Below are 27,029 nucleotides of genomic sequence, written 5' to 3' on the forward strand. Positions count from 1 at the left end.
AAGAGTTCGTAAGTAGAATTGCGGTAGGAGAAGTAAGCATTGGAACGGTTGCAGGAAAGGTCATCAGGCAGCTATGGGAACGAACGAAACGGATGGTAAGTGACGTGCACGGAGGGTGAGAACGCAGATAACATAAAAACTATGGCTGTTAATGATGATGATGTCGACGACGACGAAAAATTCCACTCATATTGTAATCTAGATGCGGAGAAGCAGAAGGACAGAGAGATACAAAGTGAAGGAGACGGAGGATCTGATATGGTCACTCAGCAATCGGGGAGCGTAAAGGAGAAAGGAAAAACATACGTACAACAGAAACTTTCATCGCTTTCGCTGCTGTTGCCAGACAGCCAGAGGTACATCCTCTTCTTCCGCCACGCCATTTGTTGGGTACGCAAGTAAGGGGCTTTCAGGCGTACGTGGTCTGGCTTTTGAAGGAACTGCATGAGCGCTAACTCCTTTGCGTATCCTTCCGTTCGCATTGGGGGGCGAAGGAGAAGGAACTGCAGTGGCTGATAATGATCGTCCAGGCGTTCGACCCCCACCAGTCGACATATTATTACCATATGCTCCCTGCTGGCTGAAGGCGTTCGGAGGCGACTGCGAGCGTCGTTGGGGGTTTGATCCGAGTATTGGTGGCGGCGATGAGTTGGACTGCCTCGGGCCACCAGGAGTAGCCCAATTGGATTTCTCCACTGGTGGCATTGCACCAGGAGGTAACCGTTGTTGCTGATGTTGTTGGGCATACACCGATTGCTGAGGCTGACTCTGGGCCGCATCTGGTGAGTAGTAGAAATTATCGGGAGTCTGCGAATCTGCCGGTTGTACAAGGCGCGGAGCACTTTGTGGAGATGGCGAAGCGCGTTGACCTTGGCCAGGGGACCTTCGTCCTTGAGGCATGCCCTGCTGTGATGTTGGCCCACTATTATATCCAGCGTATCCACCATAAGCTTGCTCCATCTCTCGGTGTTGCATCTCGTACTGAGGGCCTCGGATAGGTATCTCGGCCCTTCTACCACCTCCTGTACCCATCGGGGCTGGTTTCGTTAGAGGTCCTCGTTTCGGCAAAGCTTCCTTCTGCTTCTTCATCTCCATTTCCCGTTCCCGTTGCTCCCGTTGTTCTCGTTCCTGCCGTTCCTGTTCCAGCCGTTCCTTCTCCTTCTGTTCCGCTTCCCTCTGTTCCTTTTCTTGCTGTTCTTTGTCAGTCGGATTCGGGGCCCCTCCTGCTGCTGTCTGGCCGACACCAGTCTGCCCATTAGCCGTTGGGTTCTGAGCCTTGTTGATAACGCCCAAATACCAGAACATCAAATTACTAATCAGCACTTGCTCATAGAGCGGTCGGCGCGGATTAGCCAATTTGATATGACTGAGCCGGTAAATGGCACGCTCGACATGTATGGGATAGCGCGAATAGTTGTTGATAGCCTGAGCACCTGGCGAAGGAGGTGGTTGGTAGCTCTTTGAACTTTTGCTAGCTCCAAGTAGTGCCTGCGCAGCCTCTCGTCCAGCGGTATGACCATGCGCGGAGGATGTTGATGCAAAACTCTCTGAATCTTTACTCTTCTTTCCACCAAACAGCGACCCGAAGAATCCCGAATCCTTCTCTTTCTCTTTTTCTGCGGATTCGCTTCTGGCATGATCTTTTGCTTTTTTCCCGCCCTTGTCTGAACCCCACTTCCCAAAAAGGCCTTTCTTGTCCTTTTCCTTGCGATGATGTTGATGTGGCGGCGGGGGACTGGAGAGGAAGGAAAGAGGTGCCGCAGGTGGTTCGGTGATAGGCGAAGAAGGAGGAGAGGGAGTACCTGGAGGTGGTGATGGTTCAGAAATGACCTGAGGAGATAGAAGCCTTTGTGGCTGGGGCTGGTGAAGCACAGCGTCAGGTGCCGGCTGAACCAGGACTGCTTCGACGTCAACATCAGGTAGAGGTTGAACTGAGATTGGCTCTGGCTCTGGCGGGGGATTAGCTGCGGGTGTCTGCTGCAATGACACTCGTGGCGCTTCTTGAGGAGGCGGGGATGTAGTTACTACGACAGTAGAAGGATACACCTCTTCCTCTTCATTCACATATGCATCATAGATTGAAGTCTCCTCACTGAAAGACTCTGGCCTCACGGGTGGAAACTCGTTGCTAAGTAATCTGGGTCTAACCTCTGGCTCGTGGTCGCTAGATGAATAGTCACTGGATGTGCGCTCTGAAGTTGTAGTGGTGGTAATGGCGGCAGCGGCAGCGGCGGCAGAGCGTCCACCACGTCTGGAGGCTCCAAAGCGATGGCCTCCACCATCACCAGGTAGAGCAGGCTTCCGAATTTTCGTGCGATTGGTTCGCCTCAAGATCTGACCACGAGGAGGTATGATAATGGGGGCGTCAGCCTCGTCGCCCATATCTGGCATGTTCTTCATCTGCTCTATGGCTTCAACGAAGAGTTCAGAATTGAGTACAAAAGCCAAAAGAAATACAAGTGCTCACCAGTCGGAGAGATATTTAGACTAAGACTTCTTCGCAAGATATTTCTCAACTTTGAGGGATCATCGCTCTCAGAAGCTTCTTCTGCCAGTTGCTCCAGCTTCTGAAGGTCGCTTATGGTGAGTTGAGGGCCTTGATTAACATAGCGAGTGCTCCGAGTGCGACTGAGGGGAACTATTCGTTCGTCTTGTTCTTCGACACCGTCATTTTCCGAAGGTCTATATTGGCGACTGAGCATGGATTTCTTCCTCCCAAGTCCTCCTGCGGAGAGCGAAGAAAGGGAGCCTGATCTGCTGACTGGAGCGCCATCTACAGGAGGTGGTGAGCGAGAATGTTCTCTGAGGAATTCGCGAAATTCAGCCGGAGCGATTTCGGGATGAACACTGGCAGGGACCCAGAAGAGATGGAAAGGATCATCTGTAGGATTATCAGTCTCTACTGTTGTATGACCAGTGCTACTGCTAGATCCATCTTCATTGGAGCTGCTGGATGAATCGTCCGCTGTTGATCCTCCTGACCAAGAGTATGTCGACGACGCTGGCGAGGTTTGATTAGGCAGGTCAGGGTCAATGGTGAGCGCTCCTGGCGTTGTAGATCGTCGTCGTATGTCTCTGAGGGCTTCGACCTCACGCTGAATGTCATATGTTGAAGGCTGCATTGTCGAGGTCGTGTCCAGTCTGAGAGAAAGACTGTTGGAAGGGCAACTGCTCTACTGTGTATCACAGGTGATGATATCCAGATTGAAACAAAGGCAGAAGGCCAAACGTCGTTGAACAGGTCGTTTCTTGTCGTCGTGGCTGACGATGATGAAAGATGAAGGTTCTGGTAAGGAAGTCAAGGCCAGGTCCGCCCGTCAATCTCAAATTACTACGATCGGCTTCCGGCTGTTCACCGCGCCCAAATTTACTTTCAAGTTCAACAAAAAGTCAGGCTAGCGGTTCACACAAGTGAAGAAATTTTTCTAATACATCCCGTTCTATAATTGTAATAGGCACTGATAGCACTGTCATACACTCATAGATTCAAAACTTGACTGGCAAGTTAGTGAACGCTCCAATCAGAATTTAAGGCAAGAAACATCCACAAAACTATGAAATGAGAGGAAATCAGGTTATGGCACAGCTGAAACAGACATTAACTGAATAGTGAGCGCACGTACGAAACGACACTTACGATTATAGACGCCACGCCCAATGCGTAACATATCATGAACATACAGTATCTGACAAACTCTAACTTTAATGTTTTGTAGCGAAAACTGGCACTATCGATGAACGGGCAGGACATGGGCCGAACGAAACCAACTCAGAATCTCAGGTGTAAGATTTGAGAGCATTCTCGAATTGGGAGAATCAGATATTCTGACCCGCAAGTGAGGTGGAAAACCAAAATCTCAGGAATACGCCGCGGCCGTATCGCGGCACCGAAAATCACTGTCGTAAAACATCGAATGAATTTTACCGCATAGATACGGCCGATGCACGACCAGCTAATGCGGCATTTTCTCGTTTGAGTTCCTGTATGACAGCCTACCAATTCCAGAAAATGGAATAGTTGAGAACCATAATAATGCACGCCAAGCGAAGATGAGGGTTTATCCTGGTGTTGGGGCAGTTATGGTACTCACCGCAAGAGCCTCAGGATTTACACCACTCTCGATCATTCTCACACACGTTGTCAAAGTCTCTTTGTCGAGTTGTGTATTCAACAGCTGGGACATCTCAAATAAGACTGGTCAAATATAAGATGAGAGAATCTGAACCGGGCGCGACACAAAGGACTTACTATCCAAGGTCTGCTGAGCAGAGGCAATACGGTCGGATTCTTGTGAGGACATTTCAAGGAAGATATCTCTGAGCGGTCTCTGCCCGATGTTGAGGAGTAGCCGCAGATCAGCGGTGGTCGCTGGAACCTGAGTGACGAATTGGCCACGTGTAAACTCTTATTGCTCATCAATTTTTTTTGTTCGAAGTAACACCACAGCGCCATCCCCAGTACCTCAGTCCATCTTACATCTCTGAGCCAGACCGTCATGGCTCCGTCCAAAACTGGCAAAGCATCCACCAAGTCATCGAAAAAAGAAAAGATTTTTCATCCCCAATCAAGAAAAGCTGATCAGCTTTCGCGAAAAGCTTTGCGGAAAGACAAGTTGGTTTCGCTAGTATCTAGTCGGAATAAAAAACATGACATACTCGGTTAGTGAAGGTGCTCCAATGATCTTGCCAGTCGTGCTCATGATGTTCATATATCCATATCCTTTGATTCAAATCATCCCCTGCTTTCCATCTTCGTTATTCTTCCCTCTCCTTTTCTTTTCTACCTAGCCGACTTCTACGGATTTTTCTATCACTCAATGCCCGCAGAAGGTACTTTGACATTGGAAGAATTACATAGCCTCATAGCGGATGTATGGCTCAAGCGATACGATGAAGAATTGGAGACTGAACGTGCTGCACGGCGGAAAGGTAGACCGAAGAGTGTGAAGGAGAGCAAATTAGAGGAATTGATATTGAGGGAATCGGAGCAATATCGAACGGGGTTTGGTTAGTGCTCTGTTCTCCTCCCATCTTACACTTTCTGGTTTCTTATCATCCTGCTCTATCTAGAGGTAATCGACCTAACGCATCCAGAAAATGTCACATTATTCCGAACGTGGGATCAGAAAGAGGTCCCGTTTATCGACCTACTACGGTTTATACGCATATGCAGCGCCAGTCCGAACACATTCGTCATTTCGCGACCTGGTAAACATTATTCGATAACGAAGGACCCTTTGGCTCAGAGCCTTCCTAATTCAGGGGATATGGAGTTGGATACATAGTTGGTATCTTTGTTTGTATATTACGGCCTTACACTTGAATGATGGTATACCGGTCTATAACCACGACGCACGCTAGCTAAAAGTTGCCCTTTTTGATGTCCTTTTATCGCAATCCCTTTGTGCGCTGAATCCCGATGTTCTCGTTAGCAAGCTCTACATGACCTGGATGTATGATATACAGGATTAACACTCACTTCAAGGTTCATCTTTATGAGAGAGGTGATAAATTATGCTGCTCGCGAGCTCTTTGTCATATTTAATGCATTCAAGACTAAACATAGGAAGCTTCTGCAAGCGAGTTTAATCCTTTGAGAAAGACTGTAGAGTTTGTTTTACTTACTTCAGTACCATGGGAAAGGTCTCTGATAATATCTTTCTTCCTGGCATCTGACCCAATTGTGTTTAAATTTCGTCGTGCTTCCTGACCATCTACTGACCATTCCAGGTCAATTGGTCTACCTTGCTTTCTACATGCAGATCTTGCTCTCATGAACAGATAGCAAGCGGGACCTCCTGGACCGATTTCAATGATTTCTGAAGCAATTGCTTCTTGTACCTGTTATCGATTGTCAACATCGGGAGCTGTCAAACTAGAATCTTGGAATATATACAGATTGAGGTTGTCGAGCGAAGTCCTGGGCTGGCATTGACCCCTGCTTAACAAGTTTATAGGTCCCATAATACTCAACAGGGACTTTACTTGTGGGAACTGTAAACATGTTGACGCCGCACTGAGCTCTGTTCACTGGCACAAAAAGTTCGAATATTGATGCATTCTTGTCCTCCAAGAGATGTTCCATCCTCGGTCTCATGCCGAACATAAGTCCATGGGCACCAGGACGAGAAGGAAAATGGGCATTGAATTCTGGTGTTTTATTTGGGAAAATGAAGTACCGTTGCTTGTGTTGAGTGGCATTTGGTATCTTCTTGACCTTCCTGAGCATGGAAGAATAGGCAACCGGATAGCCCGTGACAAATTGTGTGATTGTACCACCGAACGTGGAGCTCAATTCTTGCCGCGTAGTAATCAGCTCGGGTTTGCAATCTTGCGTTTCTGGTGTAGAGATTGCGCGACGTAGGATAGAAGCAACTGTCTTAGGATCAAGTAAAATCAAATCCGCAGGCTCCGCTCTTGGCTGGATTGTCTGCCGAGCATACGAGTCAGCTGTTTTGCTGACAGAACATAGAATGTGGAATAAGACAAGCTTTGCTGTTTTGAAGAGGAACCATTCTTGTCGTATTTCCAAGTCTACTCACAGTTGTCAAGGCTTTGTCAGGCATTCGGGATTCTGAGATGATCTCAATCATCCATCTATGAGCAAAACGATACTGGAGTTAGTTTCTGTACCTGATTGCTTCATCTTAGCCCGTTTCGTTGAGCGGTCAGCGACATTGTTTAGTTCAATTGGTACTTTGTTTCCAGTGTCGCGGAAAGACAGTTGTTGTGAAGTTCTCTTGACATCAAAGTTGGGATGGAACGTGGTGCGTCGGGGGACATGGCTACCATGCTTAACCAAGATAAACGATCAGAGCGAATGTTAGCAGCAGATCAAAAAATGGGACTAACAATCAGATCTGGTTCAGAGTGCGAAGGCTGATTATAGACATTTTTGAGAGGACCGTCTTCATCATCCGAGTCATCCGAGTCACTCAAGATGATGGGTCTTTTTCTCTTTATATGGCAATCAATGACTGAAAGGGAAAATGCAATGTGTTTACAAGACACATACTGGAATGGTCTGCTTTTTGGCAATACTTGGCTTGAACTTTGAAGGCGATTTATTCTTGTTTTGGGCAATAGAGTGCATACTAGAGTTTGCAGTCTCCAGAGAATGATCTTCTAAAGGTTGTAAGCGATTTTTGTTGGTGTTGTGCTCGAGCTCATTGTCGCTCAGATCAACTTTGTGCTTTGCAGTGATCATTGTCTAGCAGAGAAACATGAGATGAGAAGACTTACCGGGATTGTTCGGGTGTTATTATCATAATTAAAAGGTAGATTGTGGTGTTGTGTTGCATTAGCTGAGTTTTGTGTTACAAGGATGTTTTCCAAAGTATGAATGTGCGTCTGCACGTAAGCTATCTGAATTCTCAGTCTGTCATTCTGCTGTTCAATCTCTGCAGCCTGGGAGTGAAGTTGCGCTTGAGATACGAGCAGGGATTGAACTTCTGAGCGAGAGTGGTTCCTGGCATTTTGAAGATTTTCGATTTCGGGTTGCGTGCAATACGGAGAGTCTCTACGCGGCATGGGGCGAGCACTCCTAGCACGAACAGATGAGAGGAATTGAGAAGAATTGAAGCAATGGCACACTCGGAAACAGTCTGAATTATAACCAGGATGTTTTACGCAACTTAATTAAGGACACCACGTCGAATCCTGTTGACTCACATCACTGGCACAATAGGGCACAATATGGAAGCGTAGAGGTCACATACATAGACATCACAGATGATCAATGAAGCTCAAAAACCAAGAAAGAGTTGGTTTCATGAAGGGTTCATGTATTCCGTGACACGATAGATTCAGACTGTGGGTTTTGCACAAGGAATTTGATAGATAGAGAGATTAGAGAGGCACCTCATACGCCCAGTAAATCAAGGTAGTAGCCTTTGCCAAAGGGGGTGGTTTGGCTAAGGCTGTTGTCATAGAGTACCACTATCTACCTATAGCGGAATAAAAGCTGGATATTTCATATAAACTCAGTAGTACTCTAACTTACATACAACCTTCCGACCACCATCTTCTCACAGGCGCTAAAAAGAAAATGGAAGGAAACGGTGCGTTCTCCCCACCAGTTATCTTGCTAACATCATTGCAACTAGGCTATCATTCATCAATGTTGGACATACTTATTTGCTTGCCGCTGGTGGATGTTTGCCCTTGCTCGTCGCCATTTTTTCACCTTCTGTGACCATCACCCACGGTCTTGCCTATCACCCCATCAATCTTCAGCCACACACACCGGCCTACTATCATCTACTCTTTTCTTCCCATGACCACCAATACCTGTAACCTTTTGCAATGGCACAACTGCTCAGTGCTGCTCACTATAGCACTCAAGCTCGAGAGGGGTCATGTCTGACTTACTCCACCACTCCACTCCATTCCACCCTGTGACTTCATATTACCAAAGCCAAAGCTGCCGGCCAGCTGTCTCCCCACCGCCACTTCATTTACTCATTTACACAGTTTTCCGGAGTTATATTGAACATTTATATCTTTGCAGTTCATCACAGTTATCATCCTGAGGTGGCCATCAAAAACCGTCTTTGGACAGACTGGACCATAGGGGAATTTGCTTCGTCTATGGGGCTTTTGGACCTCAGGCCTCAAATGAACTGACCCTTTGGTTACATCTGCATTTCACAACACCTTCAGTATCTAACTTCTACATTACATTCAAGTAGCTATGTTAGTGTACCTGCAGTCATGTAACTTCCCCACTGTACTTGCTGCAGTCTACCATGACCATGTGGCATGAGCATTCGCTGTAGTGGAGGCAGTGGGCCCGGCTGTTCCCTTGTGGGACCCCGTCTTCGGACGGAGCCGCGTATTTATCTATCTATCTATCTACACACTATATATGCCATTGTATTCAATTCCCGACCTTGAGAAATTTACCCGACGTACACTTCCCGACGCCCGTACCCTGTGTACTTTCTGAGGCATAATAACACTTGCTACTTAAGGTACTACTTCTTTATCGTGGGCTTTACGTATATAAGTCATTGTTCCTACTAGGTAGTATTTGTAGGAGGGAGGACCAGCATTGGAGCTCGACGACGGTGTTCAGAAATGCGGACCGTGAGCGCTTATTTGCTGCCTCGTTGTTGTTGACAGCGAGCTCAAGGCAGAGCAATAGTGCAGACTGCCCTCGGACCTTGCGGGAACAGCTGGTAGTATATCTGAGCACCTCTTTGTTATCTGACTGTATTTAAATCATAGTAGAACGTTAGTCCACAAGCTGATCTTTGGTTAAGAGCTTGATTATATGTGAGTTCATTGTACTAAATGTTGAGCTCGAGCATACAAAAATAATCTGTGAGTCCCTAAATTCTGGTACAGTGCTCTGCACGCATACACGTCCAGCATACTACAAAATGAGATATATTGCAACTATGTGAGTAGTAAGAAGGCATGTCCGAGTACTTAAAATCAATGACTGCATTGTGTTCACATCCGTAAAGGTACTAAAGATTGTACTGTAGCCTATATAACTGCAATATATCTCATTTTGTAGTATGCTGGATGTGTATGCGTGCAGAGCATTGTACCAGAATTTAGGGACTCACAGATTATTTTTGTATGCTCGAGCTCAACATTTAGTACAATGAACTCACATATAATCAAGCTCTTAACCAAAGATCAGCTTGTGGACTAACGTTCTACTATGATTTAAATACAGTCAGATAACAAAGAGGTGCTCAGATATACTACCAGCTGTTCCCGCAAGGTCCGAGGGCAGTCTGCACTATTGCTCTGCCTTGAGCTCGCTGTCAACAACAACGAGGCAGCAAATAAGCGCTCACGGTCCGCATTTCTGAACACCGTCGTCGAGCTCCAATGCTGGTCCTCCCTCCTACAAATACTACCTAGTAGGAACAATGACTTATATACGTAAAGCCCACGATAAAGAAGTAGTACCTTAAGTAGCAAGTGTTATTATGCCTCAGAAAGTACACAGGGTACGGGCGTCGGGAAGTGTACGTCGGGTAAATTTCTCAAGGTCGGGAATTGAATACAATGGCATATATATAGTGTGTATGTAAGTTAGAGTACTACTGAGTTTATATGAAATATCCAGCTTTTATTCCGCTATAGGTAGATAGTGGTACTCTATGACAACAGCCTTAGCCAAACCACCCCCTTTGGCAAAGGCTACTAACTTGATTTACTGGGCGTATGAGGTGTAGAGAGGGTAGGATAGAATTACGTGGCTATGTCCATCTGCAAAACCTGTATTTTCGGCTAAGGGTCCGAAAGCGGTCGAGAGCACTTCCCAGCAGTGAAAGCACCCAGAGCATGTTGCTTTCAGTGCTTTCAGCACTGGGATCTGCTGGGATCTGCTCTCAGCCCTTAGCCGAATATCCAGGTTTTGCAGATGTCGGTTGTTGGTACAATTGAATTTGAAATAAGCGCTGAAGCGCTTCCACCCATCTTCGAGCATCGAACATGCCAATGCCATGTCCACTCTTCTCCCATTCCACACTTCGATCTTGAATGAAATCTACGACCCCGATACATCAGATTTGCTCATTCTCTCACGAGGTTTAGGATTAAGACGAATAATATGTACCTTACTCAAGATATACGACTCTCCGCATAATCTTGTTTTACTTGTCAATGCTACACAAGAGGAGGAGACGGAGATTGGAGAGGAGCTTGGTATAATGGGCTGTCGTAAACCAGGCTTGAGAGTTGTTGGGTATGAGACCGGGACGAGCCGTGATCGGTGAGCATTTCACTATCCTTAATCCTATTGTCGTGTTAAGCCTTAAGTTAATGGAGGCAGGAACTGTACAAAGGGGGTGGACTGATCGCTGTAACACTGCGTATCCTAGTCGTGGACCTACTTCAGAGCACAATTCCTATCGATTTAATAACTGGTATCATAGTCATGCACGCTGAGAGGTACTAACAAATTCTCGACCAGTCCTACAATTTGTAGCTGAACTTCTGAATTAGAGTATCACCACTACATCTCGTATCATTCATCACGCGTCTCTACCGAGAAAAGAACGTGAAGGGGTTCTTGAAGGCATTTACTGACCAACCAGAACACATAACAAGCGGGCTGTCTCCACTGAAGAATATTTTGAAGGAATTGCAACTGAGACGCGTCTGGATATATCCAAGGTATGTATTACGTTGCTTGAATACCATTAGTCAATAAGTTAGCCAAGGTTTCACCAAGAAGTGAAGGATACTCTGGAGCGGAAACGTGCAGATGTCATCGAATTCGCACAGAACCTCACTGACAATATGAACGACATTCACGCTGCTATTGTCCAGTGTATGAATTTAACTCTAGCTGAACTTCGACGATCTAAGGTGGAGGTACACATAACCCGTCTCCTAGTTATACTCTCCGTAGCTGAACTCCTTCCTAGTTGGATTTGGATAGTCTCAACCTCCCAGCGGCATACTTCTCCTCCTTTGACCACATCGTACGCAAACAACTCGATCCTATCTGGCACAAAGTTGGTCCTAGCACGAAGGCTCTTGTACGCGATCTGGGAGTCCTTCGTAGACTTGTCGGATATCTGCTAGTCTACGATCCTCTCCAGTTCCATTCCTTTTGCCAGTCCCTCGTCGAATCCGCTACATCAACTAACTCAGAATCAGGCTCAGGTTCAGGTAAAAGCCAATGGATGTTGACAGACGCTGCGAATATTGTTTTCCAAGCCGCCAAAAGGCGTTGTTTCGTGGATGTTCAACCAGAGCAAGGAGAAGTTATCGATTTAGATGATGACGATGAAGCTTGGGATGCTGTCTTCGAACTCGAAGGTCGTCCCTCGGAAGCTCGTCAGTCCACAAACAAGGGCAAGGGCAAGGCTACAGGAAAGCGCCCTGGATGGCTTCCGAAAGAAATTCACCCTGTTTTGGAGGAACTGCCCAAATGGAGTTTATTAGCAGAAATCATAGAAGAGATTGAGGTGGAAATCGTACGTATGGAAAGCACCGTCTCCTCGCGGCCAGTCAAAGACCCTCCAGGGACGAACGTCACCCTCATAATGTGCTCTTCCACAGCGACATGCACTCTCCTGAATGACTTTTTGTCCTCAATGGACAACACCCGGCCCAAAGGAGAATGGGGCCGGCGCATGATGTTGAAGAAGCTTCGGAGTTGGATTTGGTGGGAAAAGAGGCGGAAGATGATGCAGGAGGTTACGCAGAGTGCTAATAGTAGTGGGAAGAAAGGTGGGAGCAATATTGCTCAAGAAATGGTGCGCGGTGGAAGCACGAGTGGAAATGGAAACGAAGGTCTGAGTGAGGCGATGAGGAAGAAGGATCGGGAAAGGGCCGCTCAAGCGGCGTCTAGGAGGAGAGTTCGTGGAGGGGCTCCTGTGAATAACAGTGGTAGAGGGTCTACTGTACCTCGAGATACGCCTGCGCCAGGTGCAAGCACTTCAGAGCCTGGATTAGGTCAGACTATATCAGATGACTTGTGTGTTGTTCATGCCTTACGGGTTTCCTGATCTAACCTGCCTCCACCAGTTTCACTACTGACAATGTGGAACTATTATCTTTGAACGACGATGAAATTGAGCTCAATCTCATGGGTAACATGTCCACTGTAGAATTTTCCGCCGAATTCGATGCGCATTATGGGCTACTTTCTCCGCCACAGACAGTACTGGTTCGGGCCTACTCGGATGACACCGACGACCGAATGCTAGATGAAATTAAACCTCGATTCATTGTCATGTTCGAACCCTGCATGGAGTTTGTTCGACGCGTTGAGGTAAGAACATTGTCTATACATACATCTCCAGAGAGTATCAACGCTCGGTTCAGGTTTATAAATGCTCGAATCCTGGTCTCCCGGTCAGAGTCTACCACATGGTCTACGCAAATTCATGTGAAGAACACAAGTACCTTGCGGGGATCCGCCGAGAGAAGGATAGCTTTGAACGTTTGATCAAAGAACGAGGTGTATGTTGGTTCTATTTCTTCCCTCGAAAAAAACTTTATAAACTATTTCCTGTGTAGTCAATGCTTCTACCGATTATCGAAGACCAACGTACCGCGGAAAGTGATGCGATTATCAAGACCATAAGCTCGAGGGTAGCAGGAGGGAGAAGGGCATTAAATTTAGTGCCTTCTCAGGTATGTCTGTGCGCACTTTCGCCTCCGCTCAACATTCTTTCTCAGCCTAGTATAGGTCATTGTGGACATGCGGGAGTTCCGCTCAACGTTACCTTCTTTGCTGCATGCCTCACATCTATTGGTCATACCGGCGACCTTGACGGTTGGAGATTATATCTTGACTCCAGAGATATGCGTAGAGAGGAAGAGTTTATCGGATTTGGTTTCGAGCTTTAATAGCGGTCGATTGTAAGTTACGGGAGTTTCAGTCTGGTGAAGAAAATGCTAATTCATCAATTTGGATAAAGGTATACACAGTGCGAGTTAATGTCCGTGCATTACAAGATACCCGTCCTCTTGATTGAATTCGACGAGGATAAGGCTTTCTCTTTTGAGGTTCGTACTTCCCAAAACCGCAGTTTCTATACTGAGATTACATTGTTACGAAGATAATCTCTGACCTCAAATCATACGCAAAAACAACTAATCGCTATCCACACAAAAAGAAAACTACCGGAAACCCAACTGAACACAACTATACCTCACCCACAATCCAATCCAAGATCACTTTACTCACCCTCAGCTTTCCCCGCCTTCGCATCATCTGGTCTTCATCGCCCTACGCCACAGCCGATATCTTCAATGATCTCAAGAAAGACCGTGCAGAGCCTGATCCAGTCAAAGCCGTTGCGACGGGTGCCGAGGAGGACCCAGAGGCTGGGGCAGGGGTAAACGCCGCTGCTGAGGAACTGTTGCGGAGTTTTCCTGGAATCACGGTAAAAAATGTCAAGCATGTTATGAGCAAGGTGAATAATGTAAGGGAGCTGTGTGAGATGGATCTCGTTGGGGTTCAAGGGATATTGGGGGCTGAACCAGGGAAGGCCTGTTATGAGTTTTTACATAAGGGAGAGGGAGGCTTCCGTCGATAGATTTGACAATGAACTTGAAACAGTGAATACAGTGTACACTTTGTATGATACCTCGCAAGTGCAAGCGGGAAATCTGTTTACACATTAAAAAATTTTCGTCAAGATTCCTTGCCTTTGCATCTACAAAATACCACATTCTAATATTTTTTGGATCCTTCTCGTCAATACTAAACTCAGGTTGTGGCGTACGGTCGAGCGTGCAGCGTGCAGCGTGCGGTGAGATAAAGGGGGAGACCAGATGAGGTTGCACACCTCCCAAGTTTCGTCTCAAACGCAGCTCCTCACACTTGCTTTTCCTCGAGCTCGTCATTATTTCGCCAAATGACTGCTCTCAGAAAGAAACCGCACACAACTTATCGAAACCGGCTTTTTCTATATAGCTCCATTTTCCTCTATCTGCGCCTTCTTTCCCCACATGTACTGTATTAGGATGTATGACTGTCCTGTGGAAAATTGGATTGGTCAAACATGCGCGTACGTGCGAGCTAGCGGCGGAAGCGAGGTGGCTCTCAGCTGGGGGAAGAAACGAGCGCCACATGATTGGCGCTCAGCGACCAGCGCTAACTTTCTCTTTTGAGCATGACAGGAAAGGTCGCAAAAATGGTGATGACGTGAACAGTGTTGGTTCCCGAGGGAATTGACAAACAAATGGATCTGATTGAGAGAAACGTACTGACAGTTTCGAACATTCCAGTTAGGCCATTGATCGTTGCCGAACTCTCTCATATAATCAACGTCGAATACAAGTGCCAGTATGAATCGCATTTAGGATAGGATATCATAGGATATGCGTTGTAGTTCCAACTGCAAACTACCGTGGGCGATTGAAGGGCAGACCAAAATTGAGTCCGAGTATGTTCCATCCACCGAGTTTGAATTCAAGATTACACCGGCGTATACCCAGTCATGCCTGATATACGCGAAACCATAAGGTCCTTCGACTTCATCAACGAAGAGATCCATCCGCCGACAATAATACCCCAGAGAATGTTGAAGTAACCCATTCCACTGGTCTGCAAAAAAAGTCAGTACGAGGCTTGGGAAGGTTGTATTGGAACATCGAAGTACCCACCTTTCCATTGGTAACCATTATCATCACGAAAGATCCATTGTACTTTGCGCTCTGCTTCAAAGAGAGAAGATTTATAGACGCTGACATCCCCTCGGTTTCTCGAAGATACAAGAGAATATTTTTGGCAACTTTGGGAGCTTGGAAAAAGCTTGCATTTGCCGCAGTTTTCTGCTCTTTCCAGTCCATGATGTCGCCAAAGGCGAAGACATTGGGATGAGCAGGCAGTTGGAATGTTGGGAGAATCTTGACGTGGCCAGTGGAGGAGAGGAGGTCTGAGGGAAGGTAAGAAGTATTTGGGCGGGTACCCCACGTCGGGATCTGTGAAAACGAGAGACTAAGCAGTATTTAGTAGTATTCAGAGACGAGATTACTTACCACCAGATCGGCCTTGAGTGTTTTACCCTGTTCAGTGATAAATCCGTCTTTGGGAATTTGACTTCCTGATACTTTTGACGCGTCCGAGGCGGAAATAGCATCTCCAGTGAGGACGGTTATACCACGACCTTCGAGTTGTTTTTGAACGGCGATTCGGTATTTGTCTGGATAGGTCGCGTTGAGGAGGTGGTTTTCACGGTGAATGATCGTGATGGGCTTCAACTGAGAAAAAAAATGAGGACATTTTAATGATACAGTTGAAGATAATATAACGAACTGGGAAAATGTCTCGCAGTTCACCGGAAAGTTCTGTCGTATTATTAGCCCGAAAGTATGAAACCGACATTGTGAATACGAACCTATACCGACCGACCCTCCCCCAACTAGCAGAATATCTTGTGCAGTGTCAAACTCTGCCCGCATTGCTTGAATATGCTCCGTAATTTCCTTCATGTTTTCTGTTGGAAACGCGATGGGACGAGGCCAAGTCGATCCAGTAGCAAGTACGAGAACATCGTAGGCTACAGTCTCGCCATTATCTAGAGTCAAAATACCACCGTCTCCAGGCTTCCCAAAATCAATTTCCTTCACAGAAGCATGGATGAATATCCCGGTTCCGGTGAGCTTATTGCGAAAGGTGTGATCTCCGTAAGGATGGATAGATCTTTTCAAAAGGTCGTCTGCGTTGGAGACTATGAGCCGCAATGTGGAGGGCAAGTGAATCATTGTAGGGCGAGCGTCGATAAGGATGACCCTTTGTTTATCTGGATCGATGGTCGTCGAGAGGTTATTGAGCAGTGAAAGGCCTCCGGCACCGCCGCCAACAATGACGATGGTCGACTTTTCCTTGTTGGGTTGATTGTGAAGAGACATTGTTTTGGAGAATAGAGCTTAACAAATGCATATTTTCTGGATGCTTTAAATATCAGTCGAAGTCAGGTCCAAGATATAGGCTAACAGTGATTACACCGGTGTGATTACCTGTGATTACCAAAGGCAGCAGTCAGCAAATCAAATCGTGATGACGTTTACTACTACCGGCAGAATAAGGCAGAATGAACGTTGAACAGTTGAATGCCGACCAGTGGTTACTAGTGGGGACCAGGCTGGGCGCTGCTGGACGACGAACCTCGTCTGACAGCAGCGACTACTCTTAAACTGAAGTATTTCCTCATGATTAGTTCTACGTTTTTCGCTCATCGTCGTGGTACTTTTAAAGACTTTTTCTGACTTTTTATCGCCCATACAATCATCAAGATCGTATTGTTCATAAAGGTTCAAAAGTATTTTTGACAGTTTCAGCTTCAACGAGCATTAAAAAGTTCAAGTTCGTTCAGGTTCGTTCTTGAATTGTTTTTTGCTCTCGACTCGATGCCTTTTTTCGACTCTCTAGGGTAAGGAGAAGTTACTAGCGTTGTCTAGCGTTGTTCTGCCGATTAATCTGTTACAGTACATAGACAGTCTCTGTCAGTCTGTTGTTCCATCCTCAAACCGTGATTAAGCAATGGAAAAGTAGGCACAAATTTTCAATTCTCAATGAGGGGGATTACACGGTACACAGGTACTCCAATTCAGTACTGGTCCCTGCAATTTACTCGGCTTCAAGTTTAGTGATTTGGAAAACCTCGTTGGGAGGGTAGCGGGGTGGAAGGCTCGGTCCAACAATCAAAACCCTGTACTCAATCTGGAGGGATTCGAGGTATAATCACTCAGTGATTTAAGAAAGACAGGTGTCCAAACTTACCTGTTCATTCAGCTCTTTGGGAGCAACCCAGCCCTTGCCTTCAGATGCGCTTATGCTAGGGAAGTAAAAAGGTGAGTCTCATTTCACTACCCGAAAACGCCCTAACTGCATACACGTAGGCATTTTCACCATGCTGAGGGACGGCCTTAATGGTCCATTTGGTGGCCTGTTCCTGATTGATCAGGAGCGCAAAAACATGGTTTTCGATATGGGTAGTCGGGGAACCAAAGCTAATGAGAAGATACTCATTCTCTTTGTCAGATTTTTGAATCGCCCACTGTCCCAAGCAAGCGAATAGTCAGTGGATAGACGGTGAGGAGACCATAAATGAAGTAGACGACTTACAATCGATGTTCGCTCGCTTTCAGTCAGAATAATCCTCTTGGGAAGAAGGCTAAGGTCTTCAGCCAATGCTCGACCCACTAGTTTTTCGCCGTTTTTGATGGTGTAGAGACCTGTTTCAAGAGCCATGCTGTGAGAGTTGACACTGGTAGTAGCTGGGTTCATCCTGGGCCTTTTATATGTATACAAGGAGTACTAAGATTGGATTCCTTAACTTGTTCTGACCGACTAGCTGTCGGAATGTTCTGTGAATGTATATCAGAGCATCTAGTCTGGTGAGGGACCACCATGCTGAAGTAGCAGAATAATGAATGCACTTTCTGATCCTGTTTTTGTCCGCAGCTATGTTACCCTTCTGAGTGTAGGAAAAGTTCAAACTGACGAGTGTCTGTGTATGGAATTGTTTACAAAACCTTCATATTCTGGCATGAACCCTATTTCCCCGGACCCGGAGAATCATTTTCTTGATTTATGGCAGCGCTACTCTTCATTTGAGGGGAGTTTATCTGTACTTGTGTGCGTGCCATTAGGCAAACAAACGTCAAAATCAAGGGTTCAGATTCGAGACATTGCGACAGAGATAGGGGCTGGCAGAGTTTGGCGTGTTGCACTCTCGTTGAATGAGTTTACTAGAGAAATTGACCATTGATAATTCACGATGAGCTCATGTGCTGCTCATCTGTAAACGCGATCAGACAAAGAAACGTCGTCAAAACAATGGGAGCTTACTAAAATTAGGCAACTCGCGGGACTCATAAGGAAACTTCAACGGTTCTTCTGTGTAGTCTTTTCTATGAAGAAACCTGCTAGAGATTGGCAGATTGCTTAGGCTGTCTATTCACCGCTGACCAGGATTCCACGACGGGAGGCATTAATCCTCCTTGACCTTGAAAATTAAAGTTCTTGCGAGAGGATCGGAAAGGCTGGCTTTCCATAAGTGCGTTGAATGGTGATCATAAAGAATGCTAAGGAGTTGAAGTTCTTTTGGAAAATACTATGACATTCGACGACTTTGAGGTGGCATTTGAAGGGCTGTGGAGGAATATACTATTACGTGTGTTGTACAAGGATGCATCCTGCAAATATTCTTGCTACAGGAAGGCATAGGAAGGCATGGGGCCCTTTCAGGTCATCAGGCAGCTTGGTGCCATTGATTGATGATTCCGACTCTTGAGGGTGGTGATTTTGTTCTCCGCCGTCGTACGACATTGAAAGTCTGTAGAAGACACGTTGACATTGAAAAATGCTACTCCTAATCGTACTATTGAATACCTTTTGCCCCAATTTCGGAACGTGCATCAAACACGACGGGTTTGAACCTGCACCCATCCAAGCTTTTATGCTACCTTGGTTGACCATCCAATTTCCTCGAGTAGACTTGCAGCGCAAATCATCCAGCGTGTCGATGTTAACTAATGATTGCAAGCTATGGGAACAATCACACAGTTGCCGGGACATGTACATCATAGTAAAATAGAGAAAGGCTGGGTATCTTACATTAAAAAGGAACAGAAGGGAACATTCTTACCGGCATCATTCAGTTCCATGTGTTGTATGTAGAAAAGCAACAATGTCCACCATATTTAGTGCTGGGATTCATTGCACCGAGTCGTTGCATGAATATTCTGACCAGTTCTGACCTCGAGGACATGATAGGCTGTAGCCCAACTGTACAGAGCTTCGCTAACACATACGATTGACGGATACTGTGCGAATCTTCGAACTTTCGCCATGATCCCAACCACCTTTAATTCTCCCTCATCGGGGTCCTTCCTCCACAGTCGCATTATCGTCAGCTTTTCCGTCCTATGGAACTCTACAAGCACCTGCAGTGTCTAATTACCGCTCCCTTTCCACCTTTCTCATGACTCAATTTACTGAACATGCGAAAAGAGCTACTAGACATGCCCTAATCGGCGACACCTCCGAGTCGTCCCTAACTTATAACTATCGGCGTTTGTGTACACTCTCAATCCTACGGCGGAGCACATCAGTGTATGAGCCTAGGGCGAAGCAGCCAAAAAGTTCCTTTTTCATTTTCTCAACAAGTATTTATTACATTTGAACTATTCCGACACTCCTATTTCAACTAAGTACTCGTGCTAGCGCTAGTCTTTGACTTTGGTAATGTGGAAGACCTCGCTGGTAGGGAACTGAGGTGGCTCGCTCGGCGCAACAATCAAAGGCCTGTATTGAATCTTCAAAGGAGCGGAGTAGGTTTGCATGGTGATAAAATGGGACTGTCCAAGCTCACCTGCTCGCCGATTTCCTTGGGAGCGACCCAACCCTCGTTGCGATCAGCAGTGGTTATCCTATGAAGTTGAGACGTCAGTTTTTTATGGCAACCGATAATATCAGGACAGCCGCGAACAAGAAAGCATCCTTGCCGTGGTGGGAGACAGGTATGACGACCCATTTTGTGGCCGCTTCCTGATTTACCAAAAGAGCAAAGACGTTGTGCTCAATGTGGGTAGTCGGGGAGCCAAAGCTAATGAAGAGGTAGGATTGATCTTTGACAGAGTCAGTCTTTTCAATGATCCACTATACAGGGGATAAGAGTCAGTGAATCAACGAGACATAGGTTATTGCAAAGCCTCACAGTGGACTCATTGTCACTGGAAGCAAGGATGATTCTCTTGGGATTGAGGCTTAGGTCTTCCGCCAAAGCTCGACCCACAATTTTGTCACCGTTTTTGATGATGTAGCGACCAGTTTCGAGAGACATGCTGTTCTTTCTTTGTAGTATGAAAAGCTGACGGTCAGCAGCACCAACTCAGGCTTTCTTAAATATGGTACACCTGCACGGAAGACCACTTATTTGCTCCGATATCCGACTGTCCTCTCCGGTGACATGCTTGCCAGTAAGGCAAGCAGAACGTGCTTTCTTAGTAAACTTGTGAGTATTTAGAGGGGGAGTAAGTTGAGACGAAGTTGCCCACTGGGAGCTTGAAGTATATAAAGATTCATCTATTCAGAACCCCCGTTCATGAATATATGATTCCCTACCTTCTTTTCTATTTTCTCCTGAAGGCAATTATTGCGAATAATTCATGGAACTGGCAGGCATAATCCCCATTTATTGTCATGTTTTAGAGGTCTATAAATTAGCTATAGGCTCATAAAGGACGAAGAGAGAACAGGGGCTTGCATTCTAGCAAACCACCAGAGAACTTCGAAGATGTCTTCGACAACAAGATCTGCCAGACGCAGTGGCATGCTCCGATGGAGTTGTCCAAGGGGAGCTCATGTGCTGCTCATTTGTATGTACCATTAGGCAATCCTTGTCGAAGGTATAGCGGCAAATGGTATTCTGGCCTTAATGATATGTCTTCCAGAAACGTGCGCCGTTGTGTCAGAGGTTGGCAGACTGCATTGACCAAATTCAAGGTTAGCACATCTGCTGGTACTATTGCGCAAAGGGATGGCGAATGGAAGGAAATCGGCTTCAGAGTGACCTAAATTCTGGAAAAATAAGCATGTCTCAAAAGATCTTGATGTTGATACTTTGACGGTGACTGACCTGAGGCTAGAACATAGCAGACTATATTTCCAGAGGCTGTCCATCCTGTTCCAAAGTGAGTTTTGTATGTGCCAATTATACAATAGTAATAACAGGAACGGCGCTATGAAGGTTCTGGAAATTGGTATTACTTACAGTCAGTCAGTTGACAGCTAAAAAGTTTCAGGGTGTGTGTGTGTTTCCCAAGAGAGGGTTTAAACTCAATATCCATCAATGTAAGCTCATCTGTATATGCATTCAGTAATGAAGGAGCGAAAGTGGCACATATTCTGCAGTGAGCGGTACTCAAAGGAAGGCCTCGGTGGCATTTGGCACATATACCTTATAGGCTGGCAGGCTGCACTGTCACGAATGTTCCATATAGAGTGTATGAACGTGCCATTAGGCAAAGAATGACAATGTCTCAGGGTTCTGGAAAGTTGACTCTCCGTGTGGAGGTGGCTAGTATGAACTCAAGTTAAATCAAGTTCCGTTTACATCGTAATAGCAAGAATTAACACACCTTGCTGAAAGCAAAACTTATAAAAAGGGAACATAGCATATTGCTTTCACCGCCTCCAAATCGTAAAGCAGCTGCAACATGTCTCTTGAAACGGGTCGCTACCTCATCCACAACGGTAACAACATCGTCAGTCGAAATTTGGCTGAGGACCGTAGCCTCAATCCCAAACGGATTGTTTTGTTGGAGCCAACTGACAAAATTCAGCTTACCGTACGCCTTCGTCTAGTGAACCCATGCTGTTCGCTGACTATTTATATTGGTGCAGTGGATTATTGAGAAATCCGGTGATGAGTATATCCTTAATAACAGAGGCGCCCCGACAGCTCATATTGAGGACCATGTCTTTGCGCTTTTGATCCATCAAGAGGGGGCTACGAAATGGAGTATCGAGGCCGTCCCCAGACATGGAAGAAATGCCTACATGTGAGCAACTGATTATTATTGTACAAGAATACTAGAATCTGACCGTGTCTTAGCATAAAGGGTTCTGATGGTAAAGGCTGGGTTGCGCCGGACAAAGCAGGCGAACAGGTAAGTTTTGGCAATAAATCAACATCTTTCCACGTAGTGAAAACACCTTTCCGAAAGATCATTTACAGGACCTTGATTGTTGGTCCGAGCGAGCCACCCACGTTCCCTCTCAACCAGGTCTTCCAAATCATCAAGCTCGAGTAAAAGTGTCGAAGACAAATATGCTTTCGAGCCAATAGTGGTTCAGTCTTGTAAAATAAGTTTTCAAATGTCTATTAACAGAAATATGTAGTCTGAATCACGTACCGTTTGTGCCATGTATGTTGTACGATGATAGCTTACCAGAATGAGAAAAAAACACTTCTTTTTCAATTGTTCTGTGAATGCGACGACAGACGCAGGAAATTTAAGAGAAACTAAACTGGAGTCCCTGTGCATTAACGTCCGCGAAGACCTAGGTTAAACATAGAGTAAGGCTCGAACGATGGACAACTGAAGGACAAATGCGTGAAACAAGATTAAATAGCTACCTCCTACCAGCGATTTTAAAAGAACACCGCTTTCTGCACTAAGATATTTTTCAAACGGTTAAAAGACGGTTGAACATCGAATGAGCCTGAATGAACAGTGGCATTTATGACCGGTTTTGAAGAATATCATTCACGGCTTCGTCGAGGAGTGTCTATTCACTGCATTTTGGAGTAGGATCATCGATAGAGCGGTAACTCCTCATGTCAAGCGGCCTACGAGCCAGGGTCTGCCATGGTTTTTGACCTTCCCAGAACTAGCCAGAACGAACCTCGGAGTCTCCTTAATCCATCCATCAGATACTTCTCCAGATAATTGAGCCTCAAGGAGCACATGTAAGACCAATTCCTCTTCGAACGCGAGAGGAGTTTGAAGTGGGCGCGGGTCGAAGAGAAATCCAAAACACGATGTCAAACGATTGGTTAGAAAATTTTCAAATTCTAGCGCCCAGCGGTCACTAAATGACGCCCAACCTCGCCCAATGGGGCATCGAGAACTATTGCATTGAAGGCGGCACGTCGTACTAGACGCACGATCTTTGCGATATCTCTCTGAGTTCGCTTATACTCACAAACTCACCAGCCTATTCGATGTATCGCCCAGTCCGGATTTCCTCTATGCTAGCGCTTCCGGATCGCATGATGGGGGAAATTTATTCTCCTCGTTGAAGCATCTACGATTTAACCTTAATCCTTGGGGTCACATCCCAACTGTACTCGCTGCCGCACTGAACCTTTTCCTCTCTTCTTGTCCTGGACTAACTTCCCTTTCGCTTGTCATTCCGTGTTATCAAGAATTTGACCCGAACCGTGACCAGAACACTTGGCCTCTCTCTCTAATCTTTACAACAATCCTCTCGCGTCATGGACAGTCACTTAATACCCTCCGACTGCACCAAGCGGAAGAGATGTTTGTCGAAAGTAATTCTCGGACGTGTCTTTCTGTGAATGAGCTTCGCCAGCTCCGTGGCATGGTTCCGCATCTTGACCAGCTAGAGTTTGATGTAGACCGTACGGGTGATGGTATGCGCGAACAAGATATCTATGCTATCCTCGCCAGAATTCCTACCCTACAAAAAATTAACATTAATATGGACCTTGGACTTGTTTCAAATGCAAACAATGCAAACAAACCCTCAAAAAGTGGCAGTGAAGGGATATATCCTCTAATACAAGCAGACACGGTTCGAATAATGTGGAATACTTTCACTAAAAATAAAGTTGGGCTTCCTCTGCAGGAGTTTATTTTGAAAGTGGGATATGACTTTGGACAGTCATTCCTGATGAGAAGAGGCGAGAGGGATGATGAGGATGGGGTGGAGTTAGAACTTTATGTGGGCCATGAGATAAATGAAAGATACTACATGTGGTTATGTCCTGTACAAGACTCCTATTTTTCGCACAACTTTCGCCACTACACACTTTATCTATTTTTTTCTACACCTTACATTCAATTATCTATGGCAACGCTTCCACGACCAACAAAGTCTCCTGCAGCTAGTGTTATTCGCCCTCATTCCGAATTTGACGCCGGGATCAACGCTTCCAATGCTTGGACGCAATACCACTTATCAGGCGATTTATCTGACGAAGAACTCAACCTAGAGAATGCTGGTAATGATCATCCCGATCGTCGGCCAGCGAGAGCCTTGTACGATTTTGAAGGAAAGCCAGAGTTCCGAGAATTGAGTGTTCATGCCGGAGATGAGCTGGAAGTAGTCAGAGAAGAGCTTGCGGATGGATGGAGTTTGGTTTGCGATGTCGATGGCGAAATTGGATTATTGCCCAGATCTTACTTTATTGTGCGTTGACTACTTCTGATTCATGCTGTAGAGCTATTGACAGATTTCGACTTGCCCCATCGTAGTTTACTTCGGAATTCAGCTCTGCTTTCGAAGCCGATGTTACCTCTCCCATTCAAACTTCTTCTCAAAGCAAATTCAGACGGAAACGAGAAGCATCTTCGGGATCAATCACTCCCAGAAATTCAATGCTCAATGATAAAAATGCACCTTCAGCAGGAGTACCTATCGTGCCTCAGAATACCGGAGAATGGAATCAATGGATGTTTCCCAGTTTCCGACAAAGCCTTCTCGGAGGCAAGAGCCTCAATAGATTCTCTAGTTTTGTTACCAGTGGAGCTGAAGAATGGGTTTTAAATGGCAAAGTTGCTGATACGACGAGTACCGTTTCTACCCATGAGAAGTTGAGCAGTATTGCTTCTCAAGACGATGACGAAGAAGATATTGATCTGCAAAAAGCTCCTCGTCTCCAAGAAACAGATCGCCATTTCATCGACTCTGGACACGCTTGGAAATCCAAAGTACCACTATTCAAAGTACTCGTTCATTCTCCTTCTAAACGGACATCAATTCTCTCTGGAGCTTACACAATATACAATGTTACTTCCATGTTTGAAGCACCCTGCGACTCAGAGTCCGAATCCGAACATGTACTATCTGAACCTCCGTTACCCCAATCACCAACGCGAATAACCGTTCAGCGACGTTTCTCCCAGTTTGTTATCCTTCATACTGCGTTGACACGGAGGCTTCCTGGCATCTCACTACCTCCATTACCAGAGAAACAATACTCAGGAAGGTTCAGTGATGATTTTGTTGAGGCGAGAAGAGGAGATCTAGAACGATATATAAGAAAAGTTGTCAGGCATCCAGTTGCTCGGTATGCGGAAGTCGTGACGTGGTTCCTTAGCTGTGAAAGCGACTCTGTAAGAGTCTTGTGCCTTTTTGTCATGCTCAACTCATTCTTCGTAGGAATGGAAACGTCTCGCGCCATATCATATCTCCAAAACACCCGCTGGACCGTCGTTCTACGCCCAAGTCTTTCATCCCGCATTCAACTTAGACCTCGAGGATGCAGAGGAGGCCGGAGAGCGTTTTGCCACACACACCCGCGCTGTTGGAAAGGGTGTCCAGGGTTTGAGGAGTATCTTCGGGCGTGTGAGAGAAGCTAGACTTGGTGAGCTGCTCTCCCAGCCTACTCAATCCTACCACTCATCCCGATTGAAAACCCTGCTCATACAGAAATGTCTAAAGCCGAACGCCTTCTATCTTACTCACTCATATCCTTAATAACTTGCAAGCCCCTTGCAGCCACATCTCAATCACCTCATATATCCGGAATAGCAGAAGAAGATGAGGACGAAGATAGCGACTCAAGTTCATCTCCGGACTCTTTGAATACAAAAACGCATGTCAAATATAAAGGAAAAGGTCTGATAAACGAAGATGGGGCCTGGTGTTGGCGCGAAGGATGTCGTGAATGTCTTTCACTTAGTAAATCGATACAACGCACGGCGGAGACACTACAGAATGTGGCAGATCTGTATGATGATCATGTTTGTAATCTTTTTCTTTCCTTGCCACATCTGATCTTTCTTCGTCTTTCAGGCACGCCGCACCCAACTCGCAACACACGAATCTTTTAAGAGTGTCGCTCACCCAGCACCGATGTACGAAGGTGTTGTGAGTACACATCGGTCGACGCTAAAGAGATATAGAGAGGCAGGGCATGAGGATCATGTTCGTGTGCCTCTTCGTCCATTGTTACGTCACTTATCTCTTACATAGACGAAATCGAACGATGACTTGGCCTCCCGCTATGAACGGTGCGAAACGGTGCTTAACACCACCATGGCGGAGATGGAGACATATCATTCGCAAAAAGTGGAGGATTTCGAGACTCTGGCGAAGGACCATTTAGATGGAGAGATCGCCCTCTATGAACAGGTTTGCCGAGATGTAATTTTTGTGGGTTTGGCAGATTGCTTATTGACGACTCAGATTCTTACCCGACTCAAAACTGCTCGTTCATCTTTCGATAAATCAACAGCGTCTTCCATTCATCTATCTACCTCATCTTCATTGGCATCGCCTATACCATCCTTCTCCTCGTCTTCCTCGTCTTCTTCCTACTCGTTAATCACACCCTCTTACAAAATCACACATGCGTCACATATACCTCCTACCTCTCAGAATCGCATCCATCGATCTCCCTCACCACGCAAACCCTCAATCTACGAACGCGAACTAGATGCGCCCCGGCTGATACCTGCGCCGCTTCCTCAACCGTGTCCGCACGTTTTCGACTCGACGCCTATGCGCCCTGTCAGTGTCGCTATAGGAGGTGCGGTGGGAGGTTTGCTGGGTGGTACTAGGGGTGAAGGAAGGGGAAGTGTTTTCGGGGGTTTGTTCTGGTGAAACCCTCATCAAGTCATAACAGTAGCTGGAATCTCGGAGCGTTTTGTGGCGATTCATGAATGATCTAATGACCTTGACGAATTTTACCCTCTATCACGACCAAATCACGACCCTCGTACATCTCATTCAGGGCTTGTACTCTGATACCATAAAATAAATATTCGCATTCACATCGCAATTTAGACTGCGAACTAATTTCTTTTTTTTATACTGGTAAGCAAATTTGACTACATTT

The 27,029-nt window shown here is 46.0% G+C and overlaps 11 protein-coding genes across 11 annotated transcripts; 5 read left to right on the forward strand and 6 right to left on the reverse strand.

Annotated features, from left to right (window-relative positions):
• Positions 1-157: 157 nt before the first annotated feature.
• Positions 158-3,313, reverse strand: C8R40DRAFT_695160 (uncharacterized protein). The gene is made up of 3 exons (XM_046235895.1): positions 2,468-3,313; positions 307-2,411; positions 158-253 (listed from the first exon to the last, which is right to left on the reverse strand). The coding sequence occupies exons 1-2, from the start codon at positions 3,120-3,122 to the stop codon at positions 322-324; spliced, it is 2,745 nt and encodes a 914-aa protein (XP_046090105.1). The 5' UTR covers positions 3,123-3,313; the 3' UTR covers positions 158-253; positions 307-321.
• Positions 3,314-3,963: 650 nt separating this feature from the next.
• On the reverse strand, positions 3,964-4,301 carry C8R40DRAFT_992031 (mitotic-spindle organizing gamma-tubulin ring associated-domain-containing protein; the record flags this gene model as incomplete). Its single annotated transcript, XM_046236734.1, has 3 exons — positions 3,964-3,993; positions 4,092-4,195; positions 4,250-4,301. Coding segments are annotated over 3 exons (186 nt in total), but the record flags the coding sequence as incomplete, so codon positions are not given.
• A 195-nt stretch (positions 4,302-4,496) lies between these two features.
• Positions 4,497-5,285, forward strand: C8R40DRAFT_1037209 (uncharacterized protein; the record flags this gene model as incomplete). Its single annotated transcript, XM_046223645.1, has 3 exons — positions 4,497-4,659; positions 4,789-5,007; positions 5,071-5,285. 3 exons carry the CDS (start codon positions 4,497-4,499, stop codon positions 5,283-5,285), a joined length of 597 nt encoding a protein of 198 aa, XP_046090107.1.
• A 62-nt stretch (positions 5,286-5,347) lies between these two features.
• On the reverse strand, positions 5,348-6,923 carry C8R40DRAFT_695500 (uncharacterized protein). Its single transcript, XM_046235897.1, has 6 exons — positions 6,634-6,923; positions 6,543-6,574; positions 5,897-6,430; positions 5,626-5,841; positions 5,480-5,573; positions 5,348-5,409 (listed from the first exon to the last, which is right to left on the reverse strand). Exons 1-5 carry the CDS (start codon positions 6,644-6,646, stop codon positions 5,481-5,483), a joined length of 888 nt encoding a protein of 295 aa, XP_046090108.1. The 5' UTR covers positions 6,647-6,923; the 3' UTR covers positions 5,348-5,409; position 5,480.
• Positions 6,924-10,466: 3,543 nt separating this feature from the next.
• Positions 10,467-14,021, forward strand: C8R40DRAFT_1066744 (uncharacterized protein; the record flags this gene model as incomplete). Its single annotated transcript, XM_046225812.1, has 10 exons — positions 10,467-10,735; positions 10,969-11,139; positions 11,187-11,340; positions 11,394-12,451; positions 12,502-12,748; positions 12,802-12,939; positions 12,997-13,113; positions 13,169-13,341; positions 13,401-13,488; positions 13,542-14,021. The coding sequence occupies 10 exons, from the start codon at positions 10,467-10,469 to the stop codon at positions 14,019-14,021; spliced, it is 2,895 nt and encodes a 964-aa protein (XP_046090109.1).
• Positions 14,022-14,905: 884 nt separating this feature from the next.
• Positions 14,906-16,341, reverse strand: C8R40DRAFT_1036688 (FAD/NAD(P)-binding domain-containing protein; the record flags this gene model as incomplete). Its single annotated transcript, XM_046223601.1, has 6 exons — positions 14,906-15,034; positions 15,094-15,142; positions 15,179-15,411; positions 15,469-15,690; positions 15,746-15,777; positions 15,828-16,341. 6 exons carry the CDS (start codon positions 16,339-16,341, stop codon positions 14,906-14,908), a joined length of 1,179 nt encoding a protein of 392 aa, XP_046090110.1.
• Positions 16,342-17,059: 718 nt separating this feature from the next.
• C8R40DRAFT_1066746 (serine protease inhibitor) lies at positions 17,060-17,683 on the reverse strand (the record flags this gene model as incomplete). The annotated part of the gene is made up of 4 exons (XM_046225813.1): positions 17,060-17,152; positions 17,213-17,267; positions 17,326-17,489; positions 17,558-17,683. 4 exons carry the CDS (start codon positions 17,681-17,683, stop codon positions 17,060-17,062), a joined length of 438 nt encoding a protein of 145 aa, XP_046090111.1.
• A 1,622-nt stretch (positions 17,684-19,305) lies between these two features.
• Positions 19,306-20,279, reverse strand: C8R40DRAFT_1214631 (serine protease inhibitor; the record flags this gene model as incomplete). Its single annotated transcript, XM_046233221.1, has 4 exons — positions 19,306-19,752; positions 19,809-19,866; positions 19,926-20,095; positions 20,154-20,279. 4 exons carry the CDS (start codon positions 20,277-20,279, stop codon positions 19,663-19,665), a joined length of 444 nt encoding a protein of 147 aa, XP_046090112.1. The 3' UTR covers positions 19,306-19,662.
• A 1,375-nt stretch (positions 20,280-21,654) lies between these two features.
• Positions 21,655-22,251, forward strand: C8R40DRAFT_1036748 (serine protease inhibitor; the record flags this gene model as incomplete). Its single annotated transcript, XM_046223609.1, has 4 exons — positions 21,655-21,786; positions 21,842-21,999; positions 22,053-22,107; positions 22,165-22,251. 4 exons carry the CDS (start codon positions 21,655-21,657, stop codon positions 22,249-22,251), a joined length of 432 nt encoding a protein of 143 aa, XP_046090113.1.
• Positions 22,252-23,018: 767 nt separating this feature from the next.
• On the forward strand, positions 23,019-23,915 carry C8R40DRAFT_1088461 (uncharacterized protein). Its single transcript, XM_046227405.1, has 2 exons — positions 23,019-23,644; positions 23,709-23,915. Exons 1-2 carry the CDS (start codon positions 23,483-23,485, stop codon positions 23,742-23,744), a joined length of 198 nt encoding a protein of 65 aa, XP_046090114.1. The 5' UTR covers positions 23,019-23,482; the 3' UTR covers positions 23,745-23,915.
• Positions 23,916-24,034: 119 nt separating this feature from the next.
• Positions 24,035-26,794, forward strand: C8R40DRAFT_1158914 (uncharacterized protein; the record flags this gene model as incomplete). The annotated part of the gene is made up of 8 exons (XM_046229795.1): positions 24,035-24,376; positions 24,442-25,302; positions 25,349-25,553; positions 25,619-25,753; positions 25,802-25,932; positions 25,985-26,116; positions 26,165-26,323; positions 26,378-26,794. The coding sequence occupies 8 exons, from the start codon at positions 24,035-24,037 to the stop codon at positions 26,792-26,794; spliced, it is 2,382 nt and encodes a 793-aa protein (XP_046090115.1).
• Between the last annotated feature and the right edge of the window lie 235 nt (positions 26,795-27,029).

Source organism: Lentinula edodes (genome assembly GCF_021015755.1).
Source record: "Lentinula edodes strain Le(Bin) 0899 ss11 chromosome Unknown C8R40scaffold_5, whole genome shotgun sequence".
NCBI lineage: Eukaryota > Fungi > Basidiomycota > Agaricomycetes > Agaricales > Omphalotaceae > Lentinula > Lentinula edodes.

Bases quoted from the DNA above. Each gene is read 5' to 3' on its own strand.
- C8R40DRAFT_1088461 (XM_046227405.1), top strand. From the start codon at position 23,483: ATGTTTGTCGAAAGTAATTCTCGGACGTGTCTTTCTGTGAATGAGCTT. The intron at 23,645-23,708 runs CTACAAAAAATT...ATGCAAACAAAC, and splicing joins TCCTCGCCAGAATTCCTACC to CCTCAAAAAGTGGCAGTGAA.
- C8R40DRAFT_695500 (XM_046235897.1), bottom strand. The intron at 6,431-6,542 runs GTGAGTAGACTT...TATGCTCGGCAG, and splicing joins CTGACAAAGCCTTGACAACT to ACAATCCAGCCAAGAGCGGA. The intron at 5,842-5,896 runs GTATATATTCCA...AATCGATAACAG, and splicing joins TCGCTCGACAACCTCAATCT to GTACAAGAAGCAATTGCTTC.
- C8R40DRAFT_695160 (XM_046235895.1), bottom strand. From the start codon at position 3,122: ATGCAGCCTTCAACATATGACATTCAGCGTGAGGTCGAAGCCCTCAGA. The intron at 2,412-2,467 runs GTGAGCACTTGT...TCTTCGTTGAAG, and splicing joins TCTAAATATCTCTCCGACTG to CCATAGAGCAGATGAAGAAC.